This window comes from Phyllosticta citriasiana (assembly GCF_038021145.1).
Source record: "Phyllosticta citriasiana strain CBS 120426 chromosome Unknown IWZ02scaffold_1, whole genome shotgun sequence".
NCBI lineage: Eukaryota > Fungi > Ascomycota > Dothideomycetes > Botryosphaeriales > Phyllostictaceae > Phyllosticta > Phyllosticta citriasiana.
In genome coordinates, this window is record NW_027117278.1 from 542,395 (window position 1) to 567,938 (window position 25,544).

The following is a 25,544-nucleotide window of genomic DNA, read 5'->3' on the forward strand; positions in this document are numbered from 1 at the left end:
CTTTTTTTCGCGTCGAAGAGCATCACTCAGGCGCCACGTGCGTCTGTGCAGTCTTTCACTGAGTGATTCAAAATCTCTATTTCAGTATATGTGTCTGTCATTTTCGAAGAAAGCGTTATTGCAATCCTTTAGTGAGTCCTTCGGGATACATGAGTCTTCCAACACGAAAACATCCGGGGTGTCGGCAACCCTCAGATCCTCAATACATCACCACACCATCGACACCGCATGATCCTAGTATTTTCCTTCACGCTTCAATTCTTGCAGCCTGCTTTCCAATGATGTCGACAGTTTTCCAAGACACTGACTACAGCGCCTCATTCGCTTTTCTGCTCGTGGCACTTTGTGGACCAAAGAGCTGTAAAAAGAGCATTCTCCGCAAGAATTGGCTTGGAGCCAAGACTTAGAAATGGCGCCAAGAGCCGCGCGCCAGATCATGCGTGCAATTAACAAGAATCGCTAATCCAATGCTCCAGCGTTGCGGCGGGACTTGGGGGCGACAACATTACATTGGGGTTGCTCTGGACCCCGAATCAGTATGTGCTTGTTTCCTATTGAGGAATACGAAGGATCCCCGCGCGCTTTACTTGCAGTTGGAAATGTGGGATCCAGAGAATGGTTGAGTCTTGCTTAAATGCGCAGTGACAGGGAAAGACAACTGCAATAGACAGAACGTGATGTCGGCTATTGCCGATTGACCCAGGCCTATAGTGCTCTGCACTAATTTGCTCGGACAGGCCTTTCTGGCTTCATTAGGCATATGGGCCGCATTTGGCCCCCATTCTGTAAGCAATCAACCCTGACACCTGCCCTCAACGCCGAAGTCTACATGAAGATCTCCCGAAAGTTGACGGTTTCACCGTGCGGTGAAGATCGTTTACTTGACTCGGCGCTCGCAAGCGAACTGGCTCTGCTATTAACGGATAAAGGGTTTGGTTGTGAGCAAATCAAGATGGATTTTGTCAGCGGCCAAATCCACAAAGATGCTTTCCATGATTCAGACCTACAGAGGAACTCTCTAGTTTTACATGCGGAGAATTGACGGTCGCATCACCCCATCATTCCTCGCGTTTTAAATCAAATCAACAACAGAAAGAGACGTTCGCCAGCCAATTCCTTCGATTCTTGGACGTTCCGCATGGACGACTCACAATCAGGATATGAGCTAGAGGAGACGAGTCCACTTCGACCTCATGCAGAGCATGAGAATTCTAGGTTGAGAAATTTTGATTTGGCACGAGATATTGCTGCCGCAAAAGCAGAAAAATCCGCGTCCGAATTGTCAAATCCCTCGGAAGTCGATCGGAGCAAACGCAGACGCTTCGCACACGTCGAAGACCTGGCAACATGGATACCAGACGCATCCAAGCCAGCCAAATGGACCAACCAACGAGCAATACTTCTCTGTATCCACATGTGCCTCGCAACAGGGGTCCTCCTCATGAACATTGGGTTCGCGGCTACATCCATCTACAACTTCCAAATGGACTCGTACACGGGGCAATACTTTGCGGGCAACTGTTCGAGCGTCAAGGTGGCCAATAGATGGATCCACCTCGGCATCAACGCGCTGTCTTCACTGCTGCTGCTGTCGAGTAACTACTGCTCGCAGATTCTGATGGCGCCGACGAGAGAGGAGGTCGATCGCAAACATGCGAAAAAAGACTGGTTCGACATTGGCGTGCAAAGTCTGAGGAATTGGAAGCGCATTGCGCTCAAGAGACGCGTTGTCTGTACCATCTTGATGGTTTCGTCAGGGCTGCTGCATCTGGTGTAAGTGTTTGCTGTCCTGCATTTGTTTCCGAGCTCATACGGTTGTAAGGTGGAACTCGGCTGTCTTCTCAGCTACGCCAGTCAGCTATTACCACATCGCGATAGTGACGAGCGATTTTGAGACTGGCCCGAGTCCCCAGGAAGATGTCTGGATCAATGGAAATATCACGCCTCACTTTGAGGAGATGCGGTACAACATCAGCGGTCTCGATCGCCTGGATAAGACGCAGTGCTTTGATCGGTACATTGGAGGGTCGGTGGGCATGGGAGACTTGATCGTTGTCACCTCCAACGTAGGAAAATGTCGACCGTGAGAAAAACTTCAGGGCGCGCTGACTGTTCGCTAGGTCACCATGGCCGATAACCAATCCGTCATCTCCAACGCAAGCACATCACTCCTCGACGCGTCCACATCGCAGCGCGGCAGCAACTGGATCCTATATAACTTCTGGATGTGCAGCAGATGGTGGGTACCGGGCACTGGATTACCAGAATACTGGTGCACGCGCGACTTTCTCGAACCACGGCTGGACGAGTGGACGTGGAAGGCAGATCAGTATTCGACAACGGCCCAGAAGGAGTATCTATACTCTTGGTACTATAAAATCGACTACTGCCTTAGTGACGGCGATAATTCGAAGGAGATGGAACAGCAGTGCGAACTGCAGTTTAGCTCCATAGTGCTGATTGTGGTCTGTGTTTTGAATTTGATAAAGTGCCTGTGTATTGCTTACACGGCGCACATTCAATGGCAGAGCACAGTGATATTGACACCCGCCGACAAGCGTCGGGTTCAGGGGTCTAAGAGGCCGAGCTGGCTAGACCGCATCATTCCGGAAAGGCTGAAGACGTGGTTGGATGGTCTTGCGGATATGAAGAACGACCTCCGCGAAGACTGGGAGAAGCTATCACTCGTCACAGTTGGCGACGCCATTGCCAGTTTCCTTGAACACAAGGACGAACATACGCAGGATATGGAAATGGCTTCTATGGCAGACTTCATCAAGCAGTGGCCAGACAAGAACCACGAGTTCCAATTTCCCAAGGAGACAAGATTGTTGCAGTCTGCGAGTCGCAAGACGTGGTATCTGTCATACAGTCTGTAAGTACCGATTCTCTGGTGTCTTCACTGGCTTCCTTGGAACATTTGAACGTTTCTGCAGTGCCTGATAGCTTCCAGCATCTCACTGTTCGCCATCATCACCGGGCCACTCCTTGGCCTCACGCTCTTCAACCTCGCCCGCGCAGGCATACCGATAGACCTCGCGTCACTGTGGCACCAAGGCCTCGGCTCCTTCAACCCCTTCGCATACGCAATCCCGCAAGTAATCATGCGCCTACCGCCACTAGGCCAATACTTCGTGTCCACACTGATGGCCAACATCTTCCAAGTCCTTCTCAGCTTCCTCTACCTGGTCTACAACAGCCTCATAACCTCACTCCTTCTGGCCGACGAATGGAACCGTTTCCTGTCCTCGCGTAAATCGCTGCGTGTCAGCACGCCGCGCAGCCTCCAACGCTCCTCCTACTTCCTCTCCCTCCCTTTCAAATACAGCGTCCCCCTCACCATCCTCAACACTCTGCTGCACTGGCTCGTCTCACAGTGCTTCTTCGTCGTCGCCTCCGTCGAGTACGTGACGCCGCATTTGGAGCGCGATCATAGCAACGATTCGTTTATCATTGGTTTCTCGACTATTGCCATTATTTTGGTGATTGCCGTTGGTGCGGTGCTGTTTTTGGTCCCGATGCCGTTGGCGTGGTGGTGGCGGTTGAAGGCGCCGGCGTCAGTCGACGGAGACGAAGGAGAGGATGATGGAGTCCAGACGAGCAATGAGGGAGAGGGAGAGGAAGAAGTCGACAAGAAGGCTCCCATCGCCCGTACACGTGCCGGTAGCGCGTCCTCGTTGTCAATTCATGTCGACCAGACTGCTGCCACTGGCCACGCAGACGCAGACGCAGACCTCGACGCCGGAGACAGTACTGCCAGGCTCCTCTCTGACACCGCCGTCACCACCACCTCCTCTTCCAGACCACGCACGCCTTATGGCCTACCCAAAATCCGAAAAAGCACATACCCCATGCCTCTCGCCTCAACGTGTAGCGCCGCTATCAGCGCCGCCTGCCACCGCCACGTAGACGACGTGCATGCACACCTCTTGCCTCTGACGTGGGGATTTGTTCGTGATGATGGCGGCGACAGCGATGTGGAGGTGGGAGCAGAAGCAGCCGGATGCAAGAGAAGAGGGAAGATTAAAGGAAGCAGCTCGGGTCGTTTTTGCTTCACGACGGCCAGGGACGTTGAGTGGCCTAATGAAGAGGAGTGGAGAGTGTCGAAGGTGATGAAGAGGGTGATGGAGCAGAAGAAAGCCAGGGCGGTCCGCAAAGCGATGGCTTTGCAATAATTGCATTGTCGCACTGCCGAGCGCAATGCGATGCGATTGATGGAGACCCTCTTACTTATGCAATATGATTGATGTAGATGCTCATATTGCCTTACATTGCGTTGTAAAAGAGGAAATATCTAGGTAATACAGTAGGACTAATATAACACTCCTCTACACGTGAATGAACACCTCCTTACAACTATCCTATTTACTTATGCCCATAATATAGGCGCGCGCTCCCGAGGAGGTAAATATCTTACTTACGCATGTGCCTTTTTTTATGGAGTCCTTAGGTTAATTCTACTAGGCGGTGTAGGTTCTTTTACAATTAATAATGGCAATGCGATGTAATGTGGACTGTCTGTTGCGCAATGCATTGGCTACTGTTCATTGCACTGTACAGTCATTGCGATGGATGAAGGACATTGCGTTACATTGCATTGCAGACCACCCTGAAGAAAGGGGGCAGGTGATATTGGCGTAAGTGGATAGGATTAGGGGTAGGTGGATGGGGTATTGTTCTGCTAGTTGGATCAACTTCCCAACTAAGTACATTGCTGCCACCCTCGATCCCCGTGTACGATGGCATGGATGTCACCAATGTGGCAGAAAGATCATGCGTCGTCCTCGTTCAATGCATGCCCATATTCTGCCGACTTCCGGGGACACGATTACTCCACGAGCCTCGGGCATCTCCAAGGTTGACCTGCTTTCCTGCACGCATGCCAGCATTCATGCCGTATCCGCCCGTGCCAGGACCCGGGACGGAATTTAGATTGATCGCAGCCAACGGTTGTCTTCCCATTGGAGTGGGTTGAGAGTTACCGAAGCCGCCACCCCTGAATACAGGACTTGGGTGCTGGAAATTCGGATCTCCGAGGCGAGTACGATGTTGAGATGGAGTTGCAGTGACCGAAGCGGTTTCTTATCAAAGTCAGCATACGAAACCTTGCCTTACACATTGAAACATACGCCTAAGAGCACGCCCGGCGTGGCCTTGGCCCTGGCTCGTCCATGTATTTGCTCCTTGGTTGGGTCTCCAGGTCTGGCCGTTTCCGCTGTACACATTGCTTCGCTGTCGACTATGCATTCCGCCACTAGCTTCATGTGTCGGGTACAGTCCCGGTGGACCAGAGCGGCCTCCGACCTTGTCGACAAATCTTTCTGCTGTGATAGACTGCAGAGTCGCCTCGGCATCTTCAGATGCTGCCGTTGCGACTTGACCGGTCAAGACCTGCGCTTTGAGCTGATTGTAGAGCTTTTGTAGGTTCGCCTGGCTCTTGGCCTTCTCGCGATAAGCATCCGCCATCTTGAGATTCTCCTCCTCGAGCCTCTTCTTTTCCTGGTACACGACTAGTTTTTGGTGAGCGCCGGAAAAGCGAGACGAGAGTGCCGATTACCTTGCATTTTGTCGCGAAGGCTACCAATCTCGGCATTCGCATCGTGGACAACTTTGTCCATTTGCGCGTTGAGGTCCGAGTACTTCTCTGTCAGGCTTTTTGCGAGAAACTCATTGTACATTCTGCAATGAGTGTAAGCTCAGCCTGCTTTCAGTCTCGAACATTTAAGGTCTGACATCTCCTGTGTTGTTTGATAGGTGTAGAACGCGAGGCCCCGTCCAGCACATTCCATGATAATTGTTGGGCTCAAGCCACTGAGAACGCTTGTTTTGTAGTCTTCGGACGGGTCGAGGCGAGTTTCCACGGCATCATCAGGGTTTGGAAGGTGGGTATCGCAAGCAGGGCAAACCCGTATCTGCCCGTCAGGCCTCGAAAGGCCGAGGTCATTGGAGCAAGCGATGCAGAAAATGTGACTGTCGCAGGGTTAGGGTGACAGCTTGGAAAGCCACATGAATGACGCGGACCTGCATGTGGTGACAACTGCTCGTTCATTCAGTTGGGTGCGGCATTTCAAGGAGTTGCAACGGAGGCTGAAATCCATCGGGCGAGAGATGGCGAAATGGCGCAAGGCTGATATAGGCGGAAGAGTTATTCTCTGGCGAGGTCTTGGAGGTCATCAAGGAGTATTCGAGCGGCCCGCTTTTGCTGAAGCCCAAATGGGAAGGAACTGGGCCATGGAGAAGCTGCGTGTTGGCAGCGTCTGTCAGTTACCACCATGGGGGATTATCTGGAAGACTGGGCCACAAGAAGTCCACCGCAAGTGTAGCGAGGCGAATTCACGAGCATCTTCACGAATTCCCACTGTTTTGGTGGTGTTGTGACCTCGAGACGTCCAAATTGGCAGACACACTAGTTTTCGGCAGTGTTCCTAGTCGCCGATCTCAGCCCTACCAGCTCCCGTTTCTGACCTTGACCCGATCCACCAACCACCAACACGTCTCCCACGAGCCTACCAATAATCTTACAACGGTCGCATGGATCAATCCAATTCCTCCTCCGCCAATGTATCGCGGAGCTCCACTCCCAATGCCGCTGCTGGCTCCCGCTTCACCGCCCAATCTTCCACCGCCGAAGACCTCCTCAAAACCCAGACTGTTGGTCTCGTTCAGCTGTCAGACTTTCGCAAGCGCCGCGCCGAGGCTCTCGATTTGAAGGATCGGGAGAGACAAGAGCAGGCTCTTGGAAGGCCTGGTTCCACCCCTGCATCTGGTGTCAGCACGCCTGCCGAAGGGTAAGTTTCTGGTCGATCGATTCAGCTGCAGTCCCTAAGCTGATTGTAAAAGTACAGTGAACCTGCGCCTCGACCTGCAAAGAAGAAGAAAAGAAAAGTCGCCAAAGGAAAGCTGTCGTTTGGGCTAGACGAAGAGAATGATGAGACGGCCCCGTCTCCCGTAGCCACACCACGATTATCCACACCTGTTGAAAAGGGCGCAAAGAGCGGATCCGAAAAGGAAGACGACAAGGAGGTTGTCGTGCCAAAGAGGAAGCTAGGGCCCAACAGCAATGTGGCATTCACGCCAAAGGTCATGACCAAGAACGCCTTGCTGAGAGAAGCCCAACAGCGCGAGCAGCTGCGCAAGGATTTCTTGGTCATGCAAGAATCGGTCAAAGCCACCGACTTTGTGATTCCTTTTGTCTTTTACGACGGCTCGAATACACCTGGAGGCAAGTGCAAGATGAAGAAGGGCGACCATGTTTGGCTGTTCCTCGATAAGGCACGAAAGGTTGGCGCAGAGCTGGGCGTTGGCGGAGACAAAAGCCGGAGAGAATGGGCCAGAGTAGGAGTGGACGACTTGATGCTTGTGAGAGGAGAAATGATCATTCCTCCGGTAAGTCAATCCTTCGCCACGAGGTCGGCGATTCTCTAACAATGACGACAGCACTACGAATTCTACTACTTCATGGTCAACAAGACCAAGGGTTTTGATGGGCCCATATTCAACCATTCCGCTGAGCCCACGGCCGCCACCCCATTGCCAGCGAAGGATGAAGGTGTTGACCCTTCTACCTACGATCCGCTTGCCCAAAAAGAAAAGAAGAAGGACAAAGGCGTAACGGCAGAAGACGCGTCTCTGGAAGGCTTTGATGATGATCCCACATTGACGAAAGTCGTCGACAGACGTTGGTATGAGCGCAACAAGCACATTTACCCTGCCAGTATCTGGGAGGAGTATCACCCGAAAAAGGACTATTCCAACAGCGTCCGCAAAGATCAGGAGGGCAACTCCTTTTTCTTTTCTTGAAAGCAGGGTTGAGAACCTCCCTGGTGAATTTGTCCTTGGAAAAAGGCTCTAATCGGATAATTACATCCAAAATTGTAGCACGGAATGGTGTCGGAGATTCCCTTTTCAGATTGTGCTTTGGTTCCCGGGCGCAATAGTTGTAGAGAGTCTCACGAAATTGCAAGCCTCGACATGAGCATTCATATTTTAAATCTCCTGACAGCTATTTGTTCATCTGTATGCTATAATTCCCCGACTTCTCATCCTTGACGAACTGAAAATGATCCGTGCTCAGCCCAAACGGCCTGAGAATGCCATTCCCCAAATCTTTCAACTTGCCCATCATCTCGCCCATCTCCTTCTGCTTCGCCTCTTCCAGCCTGCGCGGAAGGACCCGCAACGCCGCCTCGACGGCCTTTCTGTCCAACGGCGCCAGGTTCGGCATGCTCGCCAGCGCTCTGTAGTCCTCGTCTGCGCCCTGTAGCGATGCCCATCCGCCGACTTCTGACCGCGCCTTTGCGCGCCGCAGCAACGCCTTGATGCGCAGCTTCTGCACGTCGTCTCTGCTGCGTCCGCTGCGCTGCAGCGCCTCGATCCTGTCCGCTGTGTCGTCGTCCACCTCTTCAACCTTCGCATCTGCATCCGCACCCTCCCGATCCCCCTTGTTCTTTTGATCCCTCTTGTCTTCCCCTTCTTTCTCCTTCTTTGCGCCCACAGGCGGATCTACACGATCAAGACACTCCAGGGCTCCCGTCGCCGCATCGACTGCCTCCTTCCACTCGCTCAGCTTCAGATGGCACGCGGCAACATTGGCGCGCAGTACAGCGACGTCGTAGTCGAGATAATTGGGACACTTGGCCAGCGCGCGGCTGTAGGCGCTGATGGCGTCTGAGTACGCGGCGCTGGTGAAGAAGGTGTTGCCTTGGGTTTTCTGTGCGGTGGATTCGCTTAGAAGGGCCTATAAAAGGTGAACATCAGTTTTCTTGAAGCGAAGAGGGAGCGCAGCTACGTGGATGGAGCTTACGGCTTCTTCTTCGGGCGAGAAGCGGAGGGGTGTGTCCGCTACATCGAGAGATTCGTTGGATGGGACGGCGGCCGCGGCGGAGGTATTTCTAGACGCTGACATTGTGGCCGCGGCGGTTTGGGCTGCAGTGTAGAGGTTGAACTGCGGAGGTGGAGGGCTGTGAGCGGGCAGGGCATGATGCGAGATGGTTCAGTTCCTGTGGAGGACACGCTTTCTGCCAGGCGGTGGGGACGGATCCACTTGCGTCATGAGCGGAACTGGCCCGCTTCGGCGGTTTTTCATCCGACGCTGTTCACCTTGTCAATGTGAAGCAGTATTTCCACAATTGGTCGTAGGGTCAATCTCCCTATCTTTGTTTGCCCTGTATCCAAATGGTCCTGTTTCTCTCTGCTGACTGTTGAAATATGTTGGTAAGTTCGAATCTGCGTCCTAAATTTTTTTGGTTGCTTCCAAAGCTTATCCGCAAAAGGCGACCAAAACTTCAATTTATATAAAGGCAAACACCAAAGCTCTCTTCCAATTCGTGAAAAATCTATTCACAGAGTACTTGTCTAAATTCCCTCCTGAAACAGCATCGACTGCCACTCACTAAAACAATCCGATGATCGGTAACCCCCTTAACCCCGGGTGTGCTGGCCCCCGCATCCCCCCACGTCCCTGCAAATCTCACTTTGCGATCTGTTAACACTTTCTCAACCACTTTTCTGGCTAACCTTTTGGAAGTACAATCGGTACGTAGAGGCCGCCTTTTTTGCGCCCAACAGTCAGAGCTCGAAACTAATCATCCGCCAACAGATCCAATCCAAGATGGCCCCGCAGACCAAGTACGTTCGTCTGCGTCATTTCCCGTAGCCGCCAACCTAACATGCCGCTCTCGCCCAAGACTACCAGCCATCAAGGCCCTCCTGTTCGACATGGACGGGCTTCTGATCGATACCGAGGACCTGTACACCATTTGCACGAACGACGTGTTGAGGGAGTTTGGCAAGCCGGACTTGCCGTGGAGTATCAAGGCTCTGCTGCAGGGCAGACCAGGGCCTGATGTACGCGCAGCTCTTTAAAATCCTCAAATTGAAGAGACAATGCTAATTCCAACAGGCTCAGCGCATCTTCCACGAATGGGCCAAGCTCCCCATCACCCCGGCCGAATTCCTCGAGAAGCAAACGGCTCTCCAGCGCAAATATTTCCCGCGAACACAACCCCTGCCAGGCGTGCCAGACCTCCTGAGCACCCTATCCTCTCGTACAGACCCGCCTGTCCACATTGCGCTCGCCACGTCGTCCCACGTCGGGAACTTCAAGCTCAAGACGACCCACCTTCAGGACTTGTTCGCGGCCTTTTCCCCAGAGCATCGCGTCCTTGGGGACGACAAGCGCATCGCGCCCGGCCGTGGAAAGCCTGCTCCAGACATTTACCTGTTGGCCCTCGAGACGATCAACTCGAAGCTGCGCGCCAAGGGAGAGAAAGAGGTTACGCCGGAGGAGTGCCTGGTGTTTGAGGACAGTGTGCCGGGTGTTGAGGCAGGCCGTCGGGCGGGCATGCAAGTTGTGTGGTGCCCGCACCCTGGACTGCTGAAGGAATACACGGGTCGGGAGCAAGAAGTCCTGGCTGGTCTGACGGGCGCGCACGTTGAGAGCGAGGAAGAGCTGGCTCAAAGGGACGGCGAGGCAGGCGCTGGCAATGCCAGGAGAAAGGGCGCACCGGGCGAGATTGGCGATGGCTGGGCGAGACTCTTCACGACTTTGGAGAGCTTTCCTTATTCAGACTACGGGATCCACGTCAAGAACTAGATGCGCCAGACTTCTTCTGCGATATTTGGGAATAGAGGTGTAGCTTTCTGGATGCCCTCCTGACAGGAGCAGGCTCATAGACGAGAAGATAATGCATTACATGAGCATGACTATTCCCCCAACACTCTGTCGAACGCTTCCCACGACGCTAACATGGGTGTTCTTGCAGGGCAGAAATCGGGTGGTGAATAAGATTCACTGACCGGATTTGGTAAATCTCTCTTACCATAGCCTCAACAACTAGGGACTCAAGCTTCCCTCGCTACGAGATATCTCTAGAATATTGATTGTTTTTTGTAACTTCGTCACGTGCCAACAGCACTCGACAAGATCTCGTTGCCATGATTTCTCAGATTAACTTTTTCTTCCCAGACATCATCTTTGAGTCACAGGGCGTACTTGAAGCTGGGCTTTTCCTCACTGTTCTATGTTCCCCGTTGCCTTTCAATTCATTATCGATACAGTTGATCTGTTTGACCTTTGCAACATCACAATTGTGATCTACACTTGACACCATCCAGGCATGTTTTGGAATACGTCCATTCAGACCGGATTTCTACAGGAATCTCGACGGGTCCACAGAAGGCCTATAGGGACCTCTCCTGAGCCGATGCAACTCATTACCGCACGGGGACCAAATGACGCATCTATCCCACATACGACTTTGCGTACCCTCCCGTCTGTGTGATGGCATCGAGGGCATTACAACCGCCCTCTGTACGACAGATCTTGAGTTGAAAAGAGTCGTACGGGCGGCTGTGCAGGAAGCAGGTTTTTTCTACGCCCATGCAGAGAGAGTAAGTCTACCGGCTTATTGTCCTGCGCGATCGCTCAACTAACACACGTACAGATGCGGAAGGCTCAACATCAGCGGCAGTCTTGCCCAAAGACTTTGTCGACATGGCCGATGCACTTTTTTCAATCAATCCAAGAATGGGAAAACACACGATACCATTCAGTACACCCTCTATATTGAGCGAGACGAGGGGGGAATGAATGAAAATGATCACGATTACCTTCGCCTAGACCAGGCAAAACCGTCGGATTGTTAAAGCTCCCTCATCCGATCACGGCTACATCATTCGACAAAGACCCTCAGCCGGAGCGCATCTTGCACGTCCAAGCTGTGTATGCCAGAAATTGCAAGGCGCCAGGCACATAACCCAAGAGGTACATACACACATTGGATCAGAGACTCGCCTGCGCGTAACAGCCTTATCCGCGCCACGGCGCGGCTTTTTCAGCTGCTTTTGCGCTCCGACTTTATGGCCGACGTCAACGCCGAGTGAGGAGTTTTCGGAAATGCAATCATCGAGGTCGGCCTCGAGGATATCCGGAGAAAAGCACCTTGGCCGCCACGCGCAAAGGGACGGACGGAGCCGAAGATGGACTGGAAAGTGTGTGCGCTTCCAAGCCACGAGGGTCGGATATTCTGCGCGGGACAACGACACGAGCAACTCCAGACTTGTACGCAATCCTGCTGTCAGTTTGAACAAGGCTCCATTTAAAGAGACTGATCTGGAACAATGGAACGAATGTCATCTGATGAAATCACGCGAGGACCTGAATAAAGGGGCACAGGAGGCATTCAAGCCTTGTCGAAAGATGGGAGTACGAAATGCTTATCCACTCGACTAAGCTCGAGAGCCTCTCAAATGGTTCCGAGTACGTGCGCAATACAGCCAAGCAAACCGGTCAACTGAAACTTAACGGAGGTTTTAACTCAAAGAGAATAGTAGGATGTCCAACTGGATGCGGTCGGATTTGATCAATTTGGGAAAGCTTGCCATCAAGCGGGTTAAGATACGAAAGGTAGCTTCTGTGGCACGAGCTACGACTCTTTTTTTTTTTTCCTGGTTCTTGAACTGATAATCATCGATTGGCAGATTTCAGAGAAGATAGTCGCATAGCTGCCATCGCTTTCTCTACTCCTTGGAAAACCCCTTCACTTATTCCCAAAAGCAATCACTTAAACTTCTCTTTCTGACTACTCACTTTCCAGAACCGACGTCTTCCTCTGCTCTTCTCCATCTCCTCCTCCCTCCAGAACCCATGCACCTACTACCTCTCTCACCCACCAAATCCTCTGATTGGCCCCCCGCTCCTAAACAAACGCACCGCCGCGTCTCGCGCAAACAAGCATATGGGCAATTTCCGCTCCTCGCCTTGACCGCACACGACACCAACATCACACATGCCGCTTGAGCGGCTACACCTCCACACTCGGCGCGATGGAGAGTTTGGTGATGGATGCTTGACCAAAACCTGCGCATCACGATGTACAAAAAGATTGCGACAAAGTCTTGCCCACCTGCCTCCGCCCCTCGCAATTTCGCTTTCCGCTTGACTGCGCTGCTTCCACTGCGTCGGAAAAGCAAAACCATTGACGTGATCGTTGCCAGGAAAACAGGTGCGGCGCACGCCTGCACGCATGTTCTCTGCTGTCTGTCTGTCTGGCTGTTTGTCTGTCGATCGATCGACCAAGGCTTTATTCCTCACCTTTGTTTTTTTTGGGGTTTTTTTTTTGTTTTCCCTCCTCGGCCTCAGCCTCAGGTTCAGCCTCCACCCGCTACGCTGCGCCCGCCTCTGAAGATTGCACAAGGTTGGAGAGGGAAGCCCCTGTCCCTGTCCCTGTCCCTGTCCGCCGCTCTTGTTTGGATTCAGGAACAGAGGGTGCGTCGGAACCTTGTTCGCTGACCCGAGTGGGAGAAGAAGCGTGCAGGATAGGAGTACTGTAGGCGTACGGTAGGCGCGGGTGCAAGTACCTACGCCATGACCAGCCAACCTGCTTTTGATTGTAGGTTGTGTGTTGAGAGAAGAGAAGTGGATGGTTCCTGGATGGGAAGGTGGGGACGACTAGGGAGCGCGCGTTTGTTTCTGTGAGGTCGCCGACTACGTATCTAGGTGGTACTATATTTGAGAGTGAGAGGCCGTTGTTGCCTTTTACTTGAAGGGTGTGGGGTTCCGCGCGTGTGGTACTTACGGTAGGTGCTGAGTTTGCTTTATTGCCGAGAGTGAGAGAAAGCAAGTTTGTTTCTTGGGACTTGAGATGAGCGCATGCGAGTGAGTCGCAGTCGTTGCTCTGTTTGAATGACGGGAGAGCTACTGCAGCATACGGAAAGCAAATAGCGACGACCACCGAGGCGACAAGACCAGCCATCCCATCATCCCATCTCAACTCGACCACCAGACAGATGTTCAATCTCCACGCGCATGTTTCCCTCCCTCCTCTCTCTCCTATTCCTTACCACCCAAACCCCCAAACAACCAATAAATCCATGCGCACATCCCCTCCCTCCACCACCTCACCTTACCGCCCATCGCGCCTCATCCCTCCCACCAAACAGCGTTTTTCCCTGCCTTACCTCCCACATCATCTCTGCCCTAGCCAGCCCAGCCCAGCCCAGCCCACCCGCCCTACCCGGTCGATACCCTGCCTTGCCCTGCGATCAGCGAGCCTGCCAGCCAGCCACGCGTGCGCCCGCTCAGGCTCTCCGCAAATAAGGCAAGACAGGCACGCACGCACGCACGCACGCATACACGAGAGGTTATGGCAGGAGTGGAGTAAGTATACGCGCGTGTGGCGTCGCCGTTTGCGTGTGTGGGCTGAGATTTCCTGGAAAAGTGAGGGCGCGGTGACTAGTCGACTGTGGTGGTATGCTGCGCGCCTGCACTGTACGTTTGGACAGTCGGACGGACGGACGAACAAAGGATATCGAGTGAGCAAGTGAGGGACTGGTTGATTGACTAACCGGTAAGGTTGTCCAAGGTTTTGCAACTAAGCTAGCTGCGCACGCGGATAGACAGACAGACGACTTGTAACAGCCAAGTAAGTCGTTCATGGTAGAAGTGACTAAGAGTCGCGCTCCCCGACCGACAAGATCAAGCACTCGATTACGAAAGATAAGTTATGCTGCTGCACGCTCCTATGTTCGCAGCATTAATATCAGGGTCATTTCTGGTCTCAACTCATCCTGCCAGAGGGGCGATGGGGTACTTACTGTATTGTACTTACTTTGATGAAGAAGTGATTGGCAGGTACCATGGACCACATGGTTGAGATGCGCGGCGGAGAGAGCGGGAAGTATGTCAAACCAGGATGCGTGTGGGCGGGCGCACTGGAGAAAGGGTGCGGCTGAGAGCGGGCGGGTGAGCTGGCGCCGCGCTGAAGATCAGGGACTGTAGTTACTGTCTTTTAGCGGCCAAGGGATAAGTATGTAGGTAGCGGTCAACTGCCTATGCAAATCCAAAAGAGGAGAAACTGACATGTGATGATAGATCTTGATTCACTGTGGAAGATGCCTTTGGAGAGCCCAAGTGCAACACGTGCAAGATTCACGGTTCAGCAAGATAAGACTCAGGTCATTGTTCGAGTAAGAATGGTTGAAGTTGTTGAATTACAAAGTTTTCCGACAGAGAAGACGACAGAAGTCTGTTTGCTTTAGACATTACAGTGAGAGTTTTTAGTTGGAGCGGTGTGAGACGGGATGCTTTTCCTTCCCCAACACGCCGAAGACAGCGCCGCTGCTGGCTGCTTGTCGTGAGCCATAGATCTTGCTTTGGCTCAACTCAAATCTTTCTTTCACCCTTGCCTCCGCCTGAGGCAAAAATCCCGTTCGATCTATGCAATGAGCAACGGGTTGTTCATCAAACACTCTTGCCCCAGATCGACCAGCGTCATAATTACCCGATGCCTTTGGTTCTTCTTCCCGAGTAGCTGTGTTCCAAGCCACTCGCGACTCGTGTCTTCAAAGCTCATCCGTCTTGGTTTTTAGTTTCCAGAGCATAAAATGTGGTGATAACTTGGCGGCGATTCAATGTTCGCTGACAACGACAGAAGCCGTTCGGAAAGGAGAGCGATTCCCGAGGTCTGTCGTCTGTCCGATTGGTATCAAAATCCCATGACTCCTGACCGATTGACCCGGACTCGAAATTCCCTCAGCGAGGGAAGTGTGAGGTACAAGGTTTGTACAACAGTGATGTGTCGTCGAAGGGGGCCCCGGGCTTTTCAGCGAACGAGGTCGCCAATGCAATGACGACGGCTGCGAAGCAGCTCACTCATGGTTGATGAGGGGCAGCTCGTTGGCCGATGTGATGGAAAAGTCGGACATGGAGGAGCAAGTCGAGAGGTGCCGCGAGTGGTTGTGGGCGGCGTAGATGCGCTCCTCTTCCTCCTCGTCCTCCTCGGCGGCCAAGAGGAAAATGTCGAGCCGGATCTTGACTGCTTGGCAGCCGTGGAGGTTGGGGATGAAGACGTATTGGTTGTCAGATTGCTCTGATTTGGCAGAGAGGGTTGCACAAGGGAGGGGGCTGGAGGCAGCCACCTTGATAGTCTGCGGGGCAACTGTTTGTGTTTGAGACATGATGATTGTGGTTTGATATCGTTTCTTGTTGTTGGAGAGAACTTGGTCGACTGTGGGGATGGACAATGAAGTGGGTCAGCGGTTCTCTTTATAATGGCAGCGTGTGCATTTCGGTGGAAGAGGCGTCCGTGTTAGTGCTTAACGCCGTGCGAGACCGAAAGTTTGCTAGGGGGACTTATCGCCGGGAGGCAAGGTTCAGGCTTGGGCCGCACTGGGGTTAGTCAAGGGCCCCCCCCCCCCCCCCCCCCCCAGACAATGCGACTTGCCATCCTTTCCCAAATCGGCCGCAGCAATATAATTCGGGTGCAGGTCGTGACGATACACAAATGCCCCAGTTCTTGGCTCGACAATCGCCAGAGGCCACGGACGGGTTTGTGGCCCGCGCGCTCCAGTGCTGCTGCAGTGTTCAAATGAGCACCGCGACTGACGACAGCCGACGTGCTAGGTGCCAGTCAATGACGCTGAAGGAAGATGATGGAGATGATGGATTGCTAGTCTGACGCCGCGTCGGCGCCAGCAGCTCGGTCCCAGGCGGACCTTGACGGAATTATTTCACAATAGAAAGACTGACTTTCTTGGTGTGCGCTTGGCCCTGTCTTCCCGTCGAGGGGTCCACGGTGCAAAAAAGACCATCTGACACTGCCGTTTGGTGCTCCATCTCGTGTGCAGTGTAGAGAACCACCACCGATCGCGTGGCGCCTAGTCCGCCCTGCGCCCGGGCCTGGCCTGGACCGCTCGCCGCCTCAACACCACCACTGCCTCACCACCACCGCCGCCGCCGCCGCCGCTGCTACAATTCACCGCCGAGGTCGCCCTGCAACATGGCCAACGGCTCACGCGACACCAGCTTCGTGCCCGCCCTCCTCGTCGTCGACGTGCAGGAAGACTTTTGTCCGCCCGTAAGTCGGCCGGCGCGCGCCCCTCACATCACCCCCGCACTCCCGTCCCCTCCACCCCGTCATCGCCCGCCACCACCACCAACGTCCATCGCTGACAATGCACCCACAAAGAACGGCGCCCTCGCCGTGCCCAACAGCCACCGCGTCGTCACGCCCATCAACGCGCTTCTCCGCCTGCCCTTTGCGCTAAAGGTCGCGACCAAAGACTTCCACCCGCCCTCGCACATCTCGTTTGCATCGAACCACGCCCCGCCCAACAACGTCCCCTTTGCCAGCTCCGTCACCATCGTCAACCCGCTCAATGCCTCCGAGACCTATTCCTCGCGCCTGTGGCCCCCGCATTGTGTGCAGGGGACGCCCGGTGCGGAGTTGCTCCCTGAGCTCGATGCCGCTGCGCTCGACGCTGTCGTCGAAAAGGGCCAGGATGACCGCGTCGAGATGTACAGTGCATTCGCAGATCCCTTTCGCGCACCGTGCGTCGCGAAGAGCGGGTTGGAGGAGCGGTTGAAGGAGCATGGCATCACAGACGTGTTTGTGACTGGCCTGGCCATGGACTATTGCGTCAGATACACGGCTGAGGATGCTGCAGAGCGCGGATGGCGGACGTGGGTCCTTGAGGAAGCAACCAAAGCGGTTGACCCAGACAAGTGGGACCAAGTGAAGCAAGAGATGGAAGCCAAGGGAGTGCAATTCGCGAGCGTTGACGGAGAAGAGGTGGGCAGGGTCAAGGCACTGACTGGCAAGGACAAGACAAGACTGCATGAGAGAATTTCTCGAGCGGAACTATGATACCCTTGAGGTGAGAATGAAGAGACGGATAATGCCATTCAGCCCATCCAACCTCACTGTCTGTTTACTGATTCCCCGGCACGACGCCCTTTTTACCCGTCCGCTCCCAAGACGCTCCCGCTCCACACCTCCGTCCCGCCCCTCCGCCAACCTCTTGGCCTTGGAAACTTCCCGCCTGCCCTACGACACTTACTCACGACACAGCTCTACGTTCTCCATCCCACTTCCGTTTCACTATCAGACAGCTCGCTCATCCCTCGTGATCGGAACTGTTGTCACCCTCACTCGTCAACATCAGCATGGTCGCTTCTACATCCTTCACTGAGAGACTGGCATCGACTGGTGCTTTGATGTCTTCCTCCCAGATAGCGAAGCAACTAATAATTTGACGTGCACCTTGCACAGCTGTACACGCCAACATATTGCGGAAGGAGATTTGCCCCCTTAGCGTTGGCAAGCAGACCAACGAAAACAAAACCGGTCAGGCTTCGCAGATTCTGGGCTTGAATCCTGTCTCCAATCGAAACGACTTATAACGAGGCCCAGCGAGAGATCTGTTGGCTGATGCATCTGGCCCCTAGCCTGCTTGTTTTACACCAACGCCAACGCCGACGCCAACGCCGTCTGCTTGACATATGAAAAGACGATGCTGCGAATGGGATTCACGTAGCCGCTCGTCTCAGAGGAGTGCTCACCACCAGCAGCCTGCTGCCGCTACACTTGGCGAAGGAATCCGCTTTGGTTCCGACTTGGGCCTCCTTCGAGCCTCGTCATTGGCCTTCGCCTCGGGGACATGTCGAGAAACAGCACAACTGCGCAAGCGTAAGCGCCGGCATGCATGATTATCAATATTGCCACCTCATGCGTTGTGCGGCACAGAAGCGGCCACTCTGGTATTTATGTGAGCTGGCTGGCCCTCAGTGTGCCAGTAGACAACCACTCTCTTCAGAATCGAACAAAGGTAGTTCTCCTCGACTTTTGGAAGGAAAAAAAAAAAAAAAAAGCTGGTCAGAAAGCTAATAATGCTCTTCAGATACCATGGCCACCGAAACCACCGTCCACGTCAGCATCATCATTTTCAGGGGCGAACCCCTCGACTGGCAGAAATATCGCCACACAGCTCTGTTGTTCACTTTTGCAGACAAAACCCAGTCTATCATGATTCACGCCACCGGGTCTCGGTACGCGTTCCGCTTGGAGACTATGAGCAATCGCGATCCTAGGCTCAGCCGCAGCTTTGCCAAGGAAGTAGACGTTGGTCAAATTCGATTTCCCATGACGAAGCCTCGGCTTGTTGAATTGATCTCCGAGACGCCCATCAACAATTCGGATCCAGAATTCAACTGCCAAGTGTGGGTGGAAAATGCACTGCAAAGACTGAAAGGGGCGAACCAATTGTCAGAAGGCGAATATACGAAGGGCGTGGACGGAATGATTGATGCCACGATGGAGGCAGAGCATGAGTCTGAGCGTTGAAACAAGCCTATCGATAGGGCTGACACTATGGGTAAATGGAGAGCCCTCAAGACAAAGCAACTCATGGTCTTTGCCAGCGCTTGAGAGCCTGAAAGACAATGAGCTCGTCGAGATACTGCTCAGAGAAAATGTACGGCGCATAGTCTCTCCAATCCCTGTTTTGCGCACTCATGTCGATGAACTTGAGGTACTCCCAATGCTCAGGAAACCAGCCAGCATATTCCCAGTCGATCAGTCCCCGAATGCGATTGCTTTCCTTGTCGATAATGATGTTGTGCTTTGTCAAATCGCAATGTGAGAAGACGACCCTATGGTTCTTCCAACGCGACTGCACTACTTGGGTCAGCGCATCCCGCATGACGTGAGGCGTCGGTTTGAACAGGCCGTCGAGCTGGAAATCGTTGAAGGCGGCCTCGTCCGCGAACGGCCCGCCCTCTTCCGGGATGTACGTGCGGCGATCCGTCAGCTTGCCGCCGTCGCACGCCGCAATGACGCCCGTCGGGCTCGTCTGCCGCCGCATCTCGTCCAAGATGGCGCGCAGCTGCATCGCAATGTCCATCTTTTGCGCGTCCGTCATCGTGGGCCACACGTCTTCCAGCAAGTCGCCTGGCACGTAGTCCATCCAGATGGCGACGCCGTCGCTGCCTAGAATGGTGGGCTGCCCGTTGTTGTCCGTGGCGGGCGCTGGCAGGTCGTCATGCAGCCGCGGGACGGGGATGTTGAGCGTGTTGGCGTGGGCGAGGGCGAAGCGCTCGGCGTTGGTCACGCTCCTGCCGTACTTGACGACGAGATTGCCGGGCCGTCGCTCGACGCGGCAGCCGTGGCCTTCGAGGAAGATGCGAGTTTCTGGGCGCGTGCGTGTTAGATGAGTGTGGTCGGGGAAGGCGAGGTGAACGAGGAGGGACTCGTTCTTTGCTACGTTTTTATGCGCCATCGGATACGTACCTGAGGCATCTTGTGATGATGATGATGATGATGATGCTGCTGCTGCCGGTTGCTGCCCTTCTGGGTCGGGAGTTCCCATGATGGATAATGATGGGACGTAGACAAGTTGAAACGGAGAGCTTTGTAACTATGAGCAGAGTGTCGAGGTGCACATGAAGCGAGTGAGTCGCAGGTGAGGTTGGAGTTGACGTCCAACATGAAGCTGCGGCGGCGCTTACATGGCCAAGCTAACCTTATCGGGGCCCCTCTTAGCGCGCGTCTATCTCCCGCCGCCGCTTCCCACCTGCCTGGTGCGTCAACAGGATTCACGTTTCCAATGCGTTTCTCCTCTCCAACGACCTTTTGAGGAAACAAAAAACGGAAAATGAAAACACTAGCAGCCGATCGGCCGGCCGGCCGGCCGGACGGCAAGTGAAAAACATTATGCTTAAAGCTTCATGCTTATGCGTTTGTTTGTTTTTTCGCGGGCGCCCAGTCGCATCCTATCACATCTCGCACAAACAACTCAGTACAGTAGATCAGTGGAAGAGGTAGGTAGACAGTAAGTAGGTAGGTTGGCCCATTTTTAATTTTACATTTATATATTACTTCGGCCACACCACATGTTGGAGTTTAGGTGGTGGGGCGGGTATCTATCTCGCTTTTGTACGCGCGCTATAGCTGTGATATATCCAAGAAGTTTTGGTTAGTTGGTTGAACGAGCGAGCGCAGAGCCCGCGCGAGAGGCGACGGGAGCAAAGAAAGATGCCCCATAGCTCGCGTGCCAGAACGAACCGTGCGTGGTGCATGTTTGCAGGCCTTCGGTCGCGCCGTCCAAGTCGCTGCGCCGTTTCTCAATCTCTCTTCTCTCTCTCTTTTATATTGTTACTCGTCCTCTCTTTCTGGCCGTGTCTCATCTGCGGCAGAGGAATTCGCCATCTGCCAAAAGCGGAAAATGCTATGCTCGTTTATTCGCCGTCGCCAGACGCAAAAATTCCAGTGACAAAACTCCGCAAAGGAAACGCCGTGCAATGCCGTCAGTCTAAACTTGTGCTGCTGCTGCTGCTGCTGCTGTACGCCGGGGAGAGAAAAAGTTGTGTCGAAAACGTCGTGGTATGTACAGGGATCAGGAACGCGCTGGGCTGCGGTCGAAGCGGTGATTATTCGTGGTGGTGATGTTTTCGTCCAAGGCGGTGGTGGTGGGTCACTGTGAGGCCAACCATCGACAAACTCGGGTCCGCACTCAAGTCCGAGGATGGGAACGGCGAGTGTGCCGGGCGCATCGTTCGACTGCGGAATCCCTGGCCGTTGGAATGACGGGGCAGGAGGGCTCCACAAATCCAGGATTTATAGTGGAATGAAGGGCCGCGTGTTCATCAGTCGCCGCCGCCTTGGTGGGTTCCGGAACGACACTCATTCTTGTGCGTGGAGCAGTAAGAGCTGTCGAATGTTAGCGGCAAGAATGCGCCGGATCAGGGACTGAAGCTTACTTGAGCGGTATCCACTTCATCTCGGTTTGGTCGAAGCGATGCCCCTCGTAGCGCGTGTTGGTCAAGCTCCTGGAGCCGTACTCTTCTTGCAGCAGCGCCTGGTACGCAAACGGAATCTTGACGGGCATGTTTTCAAACGTGCTGTCGCGCAGCGGAAAAATGTCGTCGAAGCGGAAGTGGTGCTTGTCCTTGCAGTACATCCAGCCCGCCTGGCCGTTTTCCTCGCGCTCCTTGTCGTGGCGGACCGTTGTAATGTCGATGAAGAGACCCGTGTCGGTGTCGATCCAGCGGGCGTCGATGACGTTGAGCCAGTCCTTGGTCGAGCCGTTCGTGTAGTGGGGGTTGACCTCAATCATGTAGTCGCGGCTCTTGTCGGTGCCGGGGATGTTGAAGTGGTGGACGCTCATGTTGTAGTACGAGGCCAGGTAGTGCATGCTTTGCTCCGAGATTTGGACGTCGATATCCGTGTCCCAGGGCATGATCTTGCGATTCCACCACCAGCCCAGCAGAGAGCCGTGCATGATCCACGTTTCGGCGCCAATGTCGTGCATGGTCGAGAGGTAGGTCTGGACGAGGGCGGTCAGGTTGGAGAGGCGGTCATCATAAGACAGGGTCGTCTCTGCAAAGCGGCCGTCATAATGCGGGTGGAACTGTATCACGGCGCGGTCAGGGTCTGTTGGGGCGGAGAGGGACTGGTAACCGTACCGTTGATTCGTGAAAGTACTTGTCGGCGGGATCGCCCTTTTTGCCCGAATGGTCCTTGCGATTCTTGGTCTTGACGCTGAGAAAGTCTGCGTCGCGCTTCTGGAGCCTAGGGATGGTTGTGGGAGCAGCGTGGACGAAGGCGATGCAGGCGGCGAGCAGCGCAAGCAACAGCGAGAGGCGGGTAAACATGGCTGGAGATGGTGGTGGTGGTGGTGGTGGTGATGATGGCAACGATGGAGCAGCGGCTATCGGGCCAACAGCATGGTATGGAAAGAGAAGAGCAAGAGGGAGGGAGGGAGGGGATGTAGGGTACGGAGTAGAAAGGTCGGTCGTGTGAGAGGTTGCCGGAGCGAGACGAGGCTGCAGGTGCAGTCTTAAGTTGGCAATGCGGAGCGTGCGTGGGCCGTCGGCAGTCAGTGGACTGGTAGAAGTGGATGGGTGGTCGAGGCTTCTGTGCGCGGTGCGTCGACCCAATCGTCACAGCCAGGGGACCCGTTGGCTCGGCGCCTTAGGTCTGCACCGCAGCCACCAGAGCTGCAATCCAACGCAAATTACATTACTGCTAGCACTAGCCATCTCTGTCTGCATGTATGATCCAAGCCGACTCCTCCTGACGGCAAAAAGCTTGCGCGACGGCACGATGGATGCCCGAGGCCGAGATGGCATCAGCGCCTGCGGTCGCGGTGCATCGGCGTCTGAAGACCGGGACGTACCCACAGCAAAACTGGGGGATGCACTTTCGCTTGGTGCGTCTCGTCAGGCACGCAATGCAAGCAGAGCGACTGAAATAGTTGCTCGGCGTTTTTGAGAGCAGGGAACGGCAGCTGGGCGTTCTGGGCGGACGCGGTCGTCGCCATGTTTTTTTCGTGGCCGCGCGGCTCCAGGGCCAAGCTTTTACCAAGCTTTTGGGGGTCGCGCCGCGAGGAGACTGACGGCGACGGCGACGGCGACGGCGACGGTGACCCGGAATCCAATCCAAACCAAATGCTTCTCCCAGGTTCTCCCCCGTCTGCTTGCTGCCCTGCAACGGGAGGCAAACCGTCGAGCAAAACGGCTCTCCGACAATCTGTCTCGCTTTGCCGACATCCCTCGCTCCGTCGCACCTCTGCTCTGTCATCCAATCCCTCGTCATCCCTTCCGGCGTCTCGCCCGCCAGCCCGACTGTCATCGCTGACGCGGCACCATCACCAGCCTATTGCCCTCACCCGAAGCCCTTTGCAGCTAGGCCCTGGATTCTTCCGTCGACCATCCTCCGAATCCGGCTCCTTGTCGCCCTCGATTTGAGAGACGTCAGTCCCATCTTCCCACGTCACCTCGTCCCTCTCTAGAGTACCATCCGCTGTACTTGTCGCCACCGCTCCATCAGTTGACACCATGTCTCGGTTCCATCCCTCGCAAGACCTACCGTTCAAAACATCTTCTACTGCTACCCACCCAGCGGTGACCACCTTGAGCTAACATGCCGAACACCCGTCAAGACAACCACAAACACCACCCCAGGCGCAGCACAGCCTCGCGGCCCGCGCCTTTAGAAAGACTCGTGGCGCACACTCAAGCTTCAGCCCCCAACGCCCCTCCCCTTTCGCCCATCAGTCCCTACTGACCGTCGGGTCCCACGTACACGGCTCGTACGACCCCGTATCAAGTTTGGCCATGTCGTCTTTGTCGAGCTCGAAATCAAACAAGGCGGCGTTTTCCTCAATGCGCGCCTTGCTCACCGTTTTCGGCAACGGCACGAAACCCTGCCGTTGTTTTTCTTTAGCCGTGTTCGGTGCGGAGGAGAGATTACGGGCACCTTTTGCAAGCTCCACCGCAGCAAGATCTGCGCCGTCGTCTTTTCGTGCTTCTTCGCCAACTTGGTCAAAATCGGTTCGTCGTTCCTGGTCGCCCTGACCAGCGGCGAATAGGCCTATCCGCAGCACCACTCACGTATAAGCGCGGCCGATCCAATGACGCAGCCCCAAGCCGACTTACCTCGAGCAGGACCCCCCTATCCCTACACCAGCGCACAACGTCGTCGCGCGCGAGCCACGGATGCAACTCGACCTGTCCCTGATCAGCCGCCGTCCATCTTCCCCAGACTCAGAAGCACGCACCTGATTGACGCTCAGGACCCCGCTCTCTTCTCCCCTCTCCTTCCGCCCATGCATGTACGCCTCCAGCTCCTCCAAATGATGCACACCATAATTACTCACGCCAATGCTTCTCACCTTGCCCTCCCCTACTGCCTCGACCAGCGCCTGCCACGCCCCCAGTCGCGCCTTTATCCCGCCATACGGAGCATGCAGCAGATACAAGTCGACGTACCCTTCGAGCTCCGAACACCCCGCCAGCGTCGCCTCGACATCGGCCCGCGCCGACGCATACGACATGGCGCGCGGATGCACCTTGGTGGTGAAGAAAAGCTCAGAGCGCGGGATGCGTTTGGCAGCGTCGCCAGAGACGAGGCTGCGCGCGCAGCCTTCCTCGTTGCGGTATGCGCGCGCGCTGTCGACGTGCCGGTAGCCGACGCTGATGGCGTGCTGAACGAGGTCTTCGCAGTCGGCGGCTGGCCTGCATCAATACCAGCATGAGCGTTCGGTATGGGATAAGATTGATCATGTGTGTTGCCCTGTTGGTACTATACGCACGTCTGATACACGCCAAACCCCAGAACAGGAATATCGAATCCCGACTTCAACCGGTACGTCGATCCGATGCCCAATGGCGCCTTGTTCGCCATTCCAGCGACTGTGCTACTCCTCCTCGCAGTGACCCCGCGCGTAATCGACTTGCTCTTTGCGATGTTGGGCCCGTGGGCGAGAGGCGCTGCAGGAGGTCGCGGTCGGATTGTAGAAAGTCTGCCGATGCAGGCGGGGCCCGAGAGCGAGCGCGCAGATGCGTTTGTGGCGGCGGTGTGATACATGCAGCCGCGGCGGCAGCAGCAGGCGTGCAGGAAGGCCGAGATGCAGACAGAGGCGGGACGTAGGTAATGTAAAGTAGGTAGGTTTGCGCCGACTTTTGCGATGCATCGCGCGGAGCGGTGTGGTTGCGATCGGAATGTCGAAAGTGGTGGTGGTTGTGGTGACGTAAGCGGGCGAGGATCAACGGCGAGTATCTCAAGGTTCAATAACTCCGCTACTTTTGCCTGGCTAAAGCTCTATTCTGTGGGTCTTCTCCGCGGTTAGGTTGCAAAGTAGCAGTCCCCTGCATGTACGAAGAGCATACTAAGTCCAAATGAAATGGACTTCGAGTCATCTCACATGGTGCATTCAATATTAAGCAATGGTCCCGGATAGCACGCAAGTCCGCGCCGCAGCAGGTC

General features: G+C 54.6%; 12 protein-coding genes across 12 annotated transcripts; 5 read left to right on the forward strand and 7 right to left on the reverse strand.

Moving 5' to 3' along the window:
- The first annotated feature begins 963 nt into the window (after positions 1-963).
- IWZ02DRAFT_438524 (uncharacterized protein) lies at positions 964-4,344 on the forward strand. The gene is made up of 4 exons (XM_066766730.1): positions 964-1,773; positions 1,823-2,066; positions 2,121-2,875; positions 2,954-4,344. The coding sequence occupies exons 1-4, from the start codon at positions 1,139-1,141 to the stop codon at positions 4,173-4,175; spliced, it is 2,856 nt and encodes a 951-aa protein (XP_066626835.1). The 5' UTR covers positions 964-1,138; the 3' UTR covers positions 4,176-4,344.
- A 240-nt stretch (positions 4,345-4,584) lies between these two features.
- On the reverse strand, positions 4,585-6,403 carry IWZ02DRAFT_438528 (cyclin). The gene is made up of 5 exons (XM_066766731.1): positions 6,022-6,403; positions 5,734-5,970; positions 5,558-5,679; positions 5,130-5,510; positions 4,585-5,081 (listed from the first exon to the last, which is right to left on the reverse strand). The coding sequence occupies exons 1-5, from the start codon at positions 6,096-6,098 to the stop codon at positions 4,789-4,791; spliced, it is 1,110 nt and encodes a 369-aa protein (XP_066626836.1). The 5' UTR covers positions 6,099-6,403; the 3' UTR covers positions 4,585-4,788.
- A 66-nt stretch (positions 6,404-6,469) lies between these two features.
- On the forward strand, positions 6,470-7,990 carry IWZ02DRAFT_495641 (XAP5, circadian clock regulator-domain-containing protein). The gene is made up of 3 exons (XM_066770150.1): positions 6,470-6,788; positions 6,846-7,386; positions 7,438-7,990. The coding sequence occupies exons 1-3, from the start codon at positions 6,532-6,534 to the stop codon at positions 7,798-7,800; spliced, it is 1,161 nt and encodes a 386-aa protein (XP_066626837.1). The 5' UTR covers positions 6,470-6,531; the 3' UTR covers positions 7,801-7,990.
- A 1-nt stretch (position 7,991) lies between these two features.
- On the reverse strand, positions 7,992-9,036 carry IWZ02DRAFT_438532 (tetratricopeptide repeat protein-like protein 1). The gene is made up of 2 exons (XM_066766732.1): positions 8,804-9,036; positions 7,992-8,737 (listed from the first exon to the last, which is right to left on the reverse strand). The coding sequence occupies exons 1-2, from the start codon at positions 8,903-8,905 to the stop codon at positions 8,003-8,005; spliced, it is 837 nt and encodes a 278-aa protein (XP_066626838.1). The 5' UTR covers positions 8,906-9,036; the 3' UTR covers positions 7,992-8,002.
- Positions 9,037-9,465: 429 nt separating this feature from the next.
- Positions 9,466-10,716, forward strand: IWZ02DRAFT_438533 (HAD-like domain-containing protein). Its single transcript, XM_066766733.1, has 4 exons — positions 9,466-9,534; positions 9,599-9,627; positions 9,687-9,846; positions 9,902-10,716. Exons 2-4 carry the CDS (start codon positions 9,611-9,613, stop codon positions 10,592-10,594), a joined length of 870 nt encoding a protein of 289 aa, XP_066626839.1. The 5' UTR covers positions 9,466-9,534; positions 9,599-9,610; the 3' UTR covers positions 10,595-10,716.
- Positions 10,717-12,445: 1,729 nt separating this feature from the next.
- IWZ02DRAFT_6711 (uncharacterized protein) lies at positions 12,446-13,890 on the reverse strand. Its single transcript, XM_066771041.1, has 2 exons — positions 13,578-13,890; positions 12,446-13,450 (listed from the first exon to the last, which is right to left on the reverse strand). The coding sequence occupies exons 1-2, from the start codon at positions 13,752-13,754 to the stop codon at positions 12,665-12,667; spliced, it is 963 nt and encodes a 320-aa protein (XP_066626840.1). The 5' UTR covers positions 13,755-13,890; the 3' UTR covers positions 12,446-12,664.
- A 2,888-nt stretch (positions 13,891-16,778) lies between these two features.
- IWZ02DRAFT_368435 (Isochorismatase-like protein) lies at positions 16,779-17,645 on the forward strand (the record flags this gene model as incomplete). The annotated part of the gene is made up of 2 exons (XM_066764376.1): positions 16,779-16,856; positions 16,968-17,645. The coding sequence occupies 2 exons, from the start codon at positions 16,779-16,781 to the stop codon at positions 17,643-17,645; spliced, it is 756 nt and encodes a 251-aa protein (XP_066626841.1).
- A 966-nt stretch (positions 17,646-18,611) lies between these two features.
- Positions 18,612-19,152, forward strand: IWZ02DRAFT_6743 (uncharacterized protein). The gene has a single exon (XM_066771052.1). The coding sequence runs from the start codon at positions 18,684-18,686 to the stop codon at positions 19,119-19,121; it is 438 nt and encodes a 145-aa protein (XP_066626842.1). The 5' UTR covers positions 18,612-18,683; the 3' UTR covers positions 19,122-19,152.
- A 30-nt stretch (positions 19,153-19,182) lies between these two features.
- IWZ02DRAFT_486395 (kinase-like domain-containing protein) lies at positions 19,183-20,145 on the reverse strand (the record flags this gene model as incomplete). The annotated part of the gene is made up of 2 exons (XM_066769255.1): positions 19,183-19,967; positions 20,067-20,145. 2 exons carry the CDS (start codon positions 20,143-20,145, stop codon positions 19,183-19,185), a joined length of 864 nt encoding a protein of 287 aa, XP_066626843.1.
- A 1,276-nt stretch (positions 20,146-21,421) lies between these two features.
- On the reverse strand, positions 21,422-22,429 carry IWZ02DRAFT_486396 (LicD family-domain-containing protein; the record flags this gene model as incomplete). The annotated part of the gene is made up of 3 exons (XM_066769256.1): positions 21,422-21,485; positions 21,536-22,185; positions 22,241-22,429. 3 exons carry the CDS (start codon positions 22,427-22,429, stop codon positions 21,422-21,424), a joined length of 903 nt encoding a protein of 300 aa, XP_066626844.1.
- A 270-nt stretch (positions 22,430-22,699) lies between these two features.
- IWZ02DRAFT_6833 (uncharacterized protein) lies at positions 22,700-23,651 on the reverse strand. The gene has a single exon (XM_066771066.1). The coding sequence runs from the start codon at positions 23,406-23,408 to the stop codon at positions 22,809-22,811; it is 600 nt and encodes a 199-aa protein (XP_066626845.1). The 5' UTR covers positions 23,409-23,651; the 3' UTR covers positions 22,700-22,808.
- A 178-nt stretch (positions 23,652-23,829) lies between these two features.
- Positions 23,830-24,962, reverse strand: IWZ02DRAFT_368452 (NADP-dependent oxidoreductase domain-containing protein; the record flags this gene model as incomplete). The annotated part of the gene is made up of 5 exons (XM_066764379.1): positions 23,830-23,982; positions 24,036-24,149; positions 24,215-24,286; positions 24,337-24,793; positions 24,871-24,962. The coding sequence occupies 5 exons, from the start codon at positions 24,960-24,962 to the stop codon at positions 23,830-23,832; spliced, it is 888 nt and encodes a 295-aa protein (XP_066626846.1).
- Positions 24,963-25,544: the final 582 nt, after the last annotated feature.

Coding starts and splice junctions, on each gene's coding strand:
- IWZ02DRAFT_438524 (XM_066766730.1), top strand. CDS start 1,139: ATGGACGACTCACAATCAGGATATGAGCTAGAGGAGACGAGTCCACTT. Junction 2,067..2,120: donor TGATCGTTGTCACCTCCAAC/GTAGGAAAATGT, acceptor ACTGTTCGCTAG/GTCACCATGGCCGATAACCA. Junction 2,876..2,953: donor TGGTATCTGTCATACAGTCT/GTAAGTACCGAT, acceptor GATAGCTTCCAG/CATCTCACTGTTCGCCATCA.
- IWZ02DRAFT_438528 (XM_066766731.1), bottom strand. CDS start 6,098: ATGGATTTCAGCCTCCGTTGCAACTCCTTGAAATGCCGCACCCAACTG. Junction 5,971..6,021: donor GCAGTTGTCACCACATGCAG/GTCCGCGTCATT, acceptor ACCCTGCGACAG/TCACATTTTCTGCATCGCTT. Junction 5,680..5,733: donor TATCAAACAACACAGGAGAT/GTCAGACCTTAA, acceptor CACTCATTGCAG/AATGTACAATGAGTTTCTCG.
- IWZ02DRAFT_495641 (XM_066770150.1), top strand. CDS start 6,532: ATGGATCAATCCAATTCCTCCTCCGCCAATGTATCGCGGAGCTCCACT. Junction 6,789..6,845: donor GTCAGCACGCCTGCCGAAGG/GTAAGTTTCTGG, acceptor GTAAAAGTACAG/TGAACCTGCGCCTCGACCTG. Junction 7,387..7,437: donor GAGAAATGATCATTCCTCCG/GTAAGTCAATCC, acceptor CAATGACGACAG/CACTACGAATTCTACTACTT.
- IWZ02DRAFT_438532 (XM_066766732.1), bottom strand. CDS start 8,905: ATGTCAGCGTCTAGAAATACCTCCGCCGCGGCCGCCGTCCCATCCAAC. Junction 8,738..8,803: donor TCTCGCCCGAAGAAGAAGCC/GTAAGCTCCATC, acceptor CACCTTTTATAG/GCCCTTCTAAGCGAATCCAC.
- IWZ02DRAFT_438533 (XM_066766733.1), top strand. Junction 9,847..9,901: donor AGGGCAGACCAGGGCCTGAT/GTACGCGCAGCT, acceptor TAATTCCAACAG/GCTCAGCGCATCTTCCACGA.
- IWZ02DRAFT_6711 (XM_066771041.1), bottom strand. CDS start 13,754: ATGGCTGGTCTTGTCGCCTCGGTGGTCGTCGCTATTTGCTTTCCGTAT. Junction 13,451..13,577: donor AAGCAAACTCAGCACCTACC/GTAAGTACCACA, acceptor CGCGCTCCCTAG/TCGTCCCCACCTTCCCATCC.
- IWZ02DRAFT_6743 (XM_066771052.1), top strand. CDS start 18,684: ATGGCCACCGAAACCACCGTCCACGTCAGCATCATCATTTTCAGGGGC.
- IWZ02DRAFT_6833 (XM_066771066.1), bottom strand. CDS start 23,408: ATGACAGTCGGGCTGGCGGGCGAGACGCCGGAAGGGATGACGAGGGAT.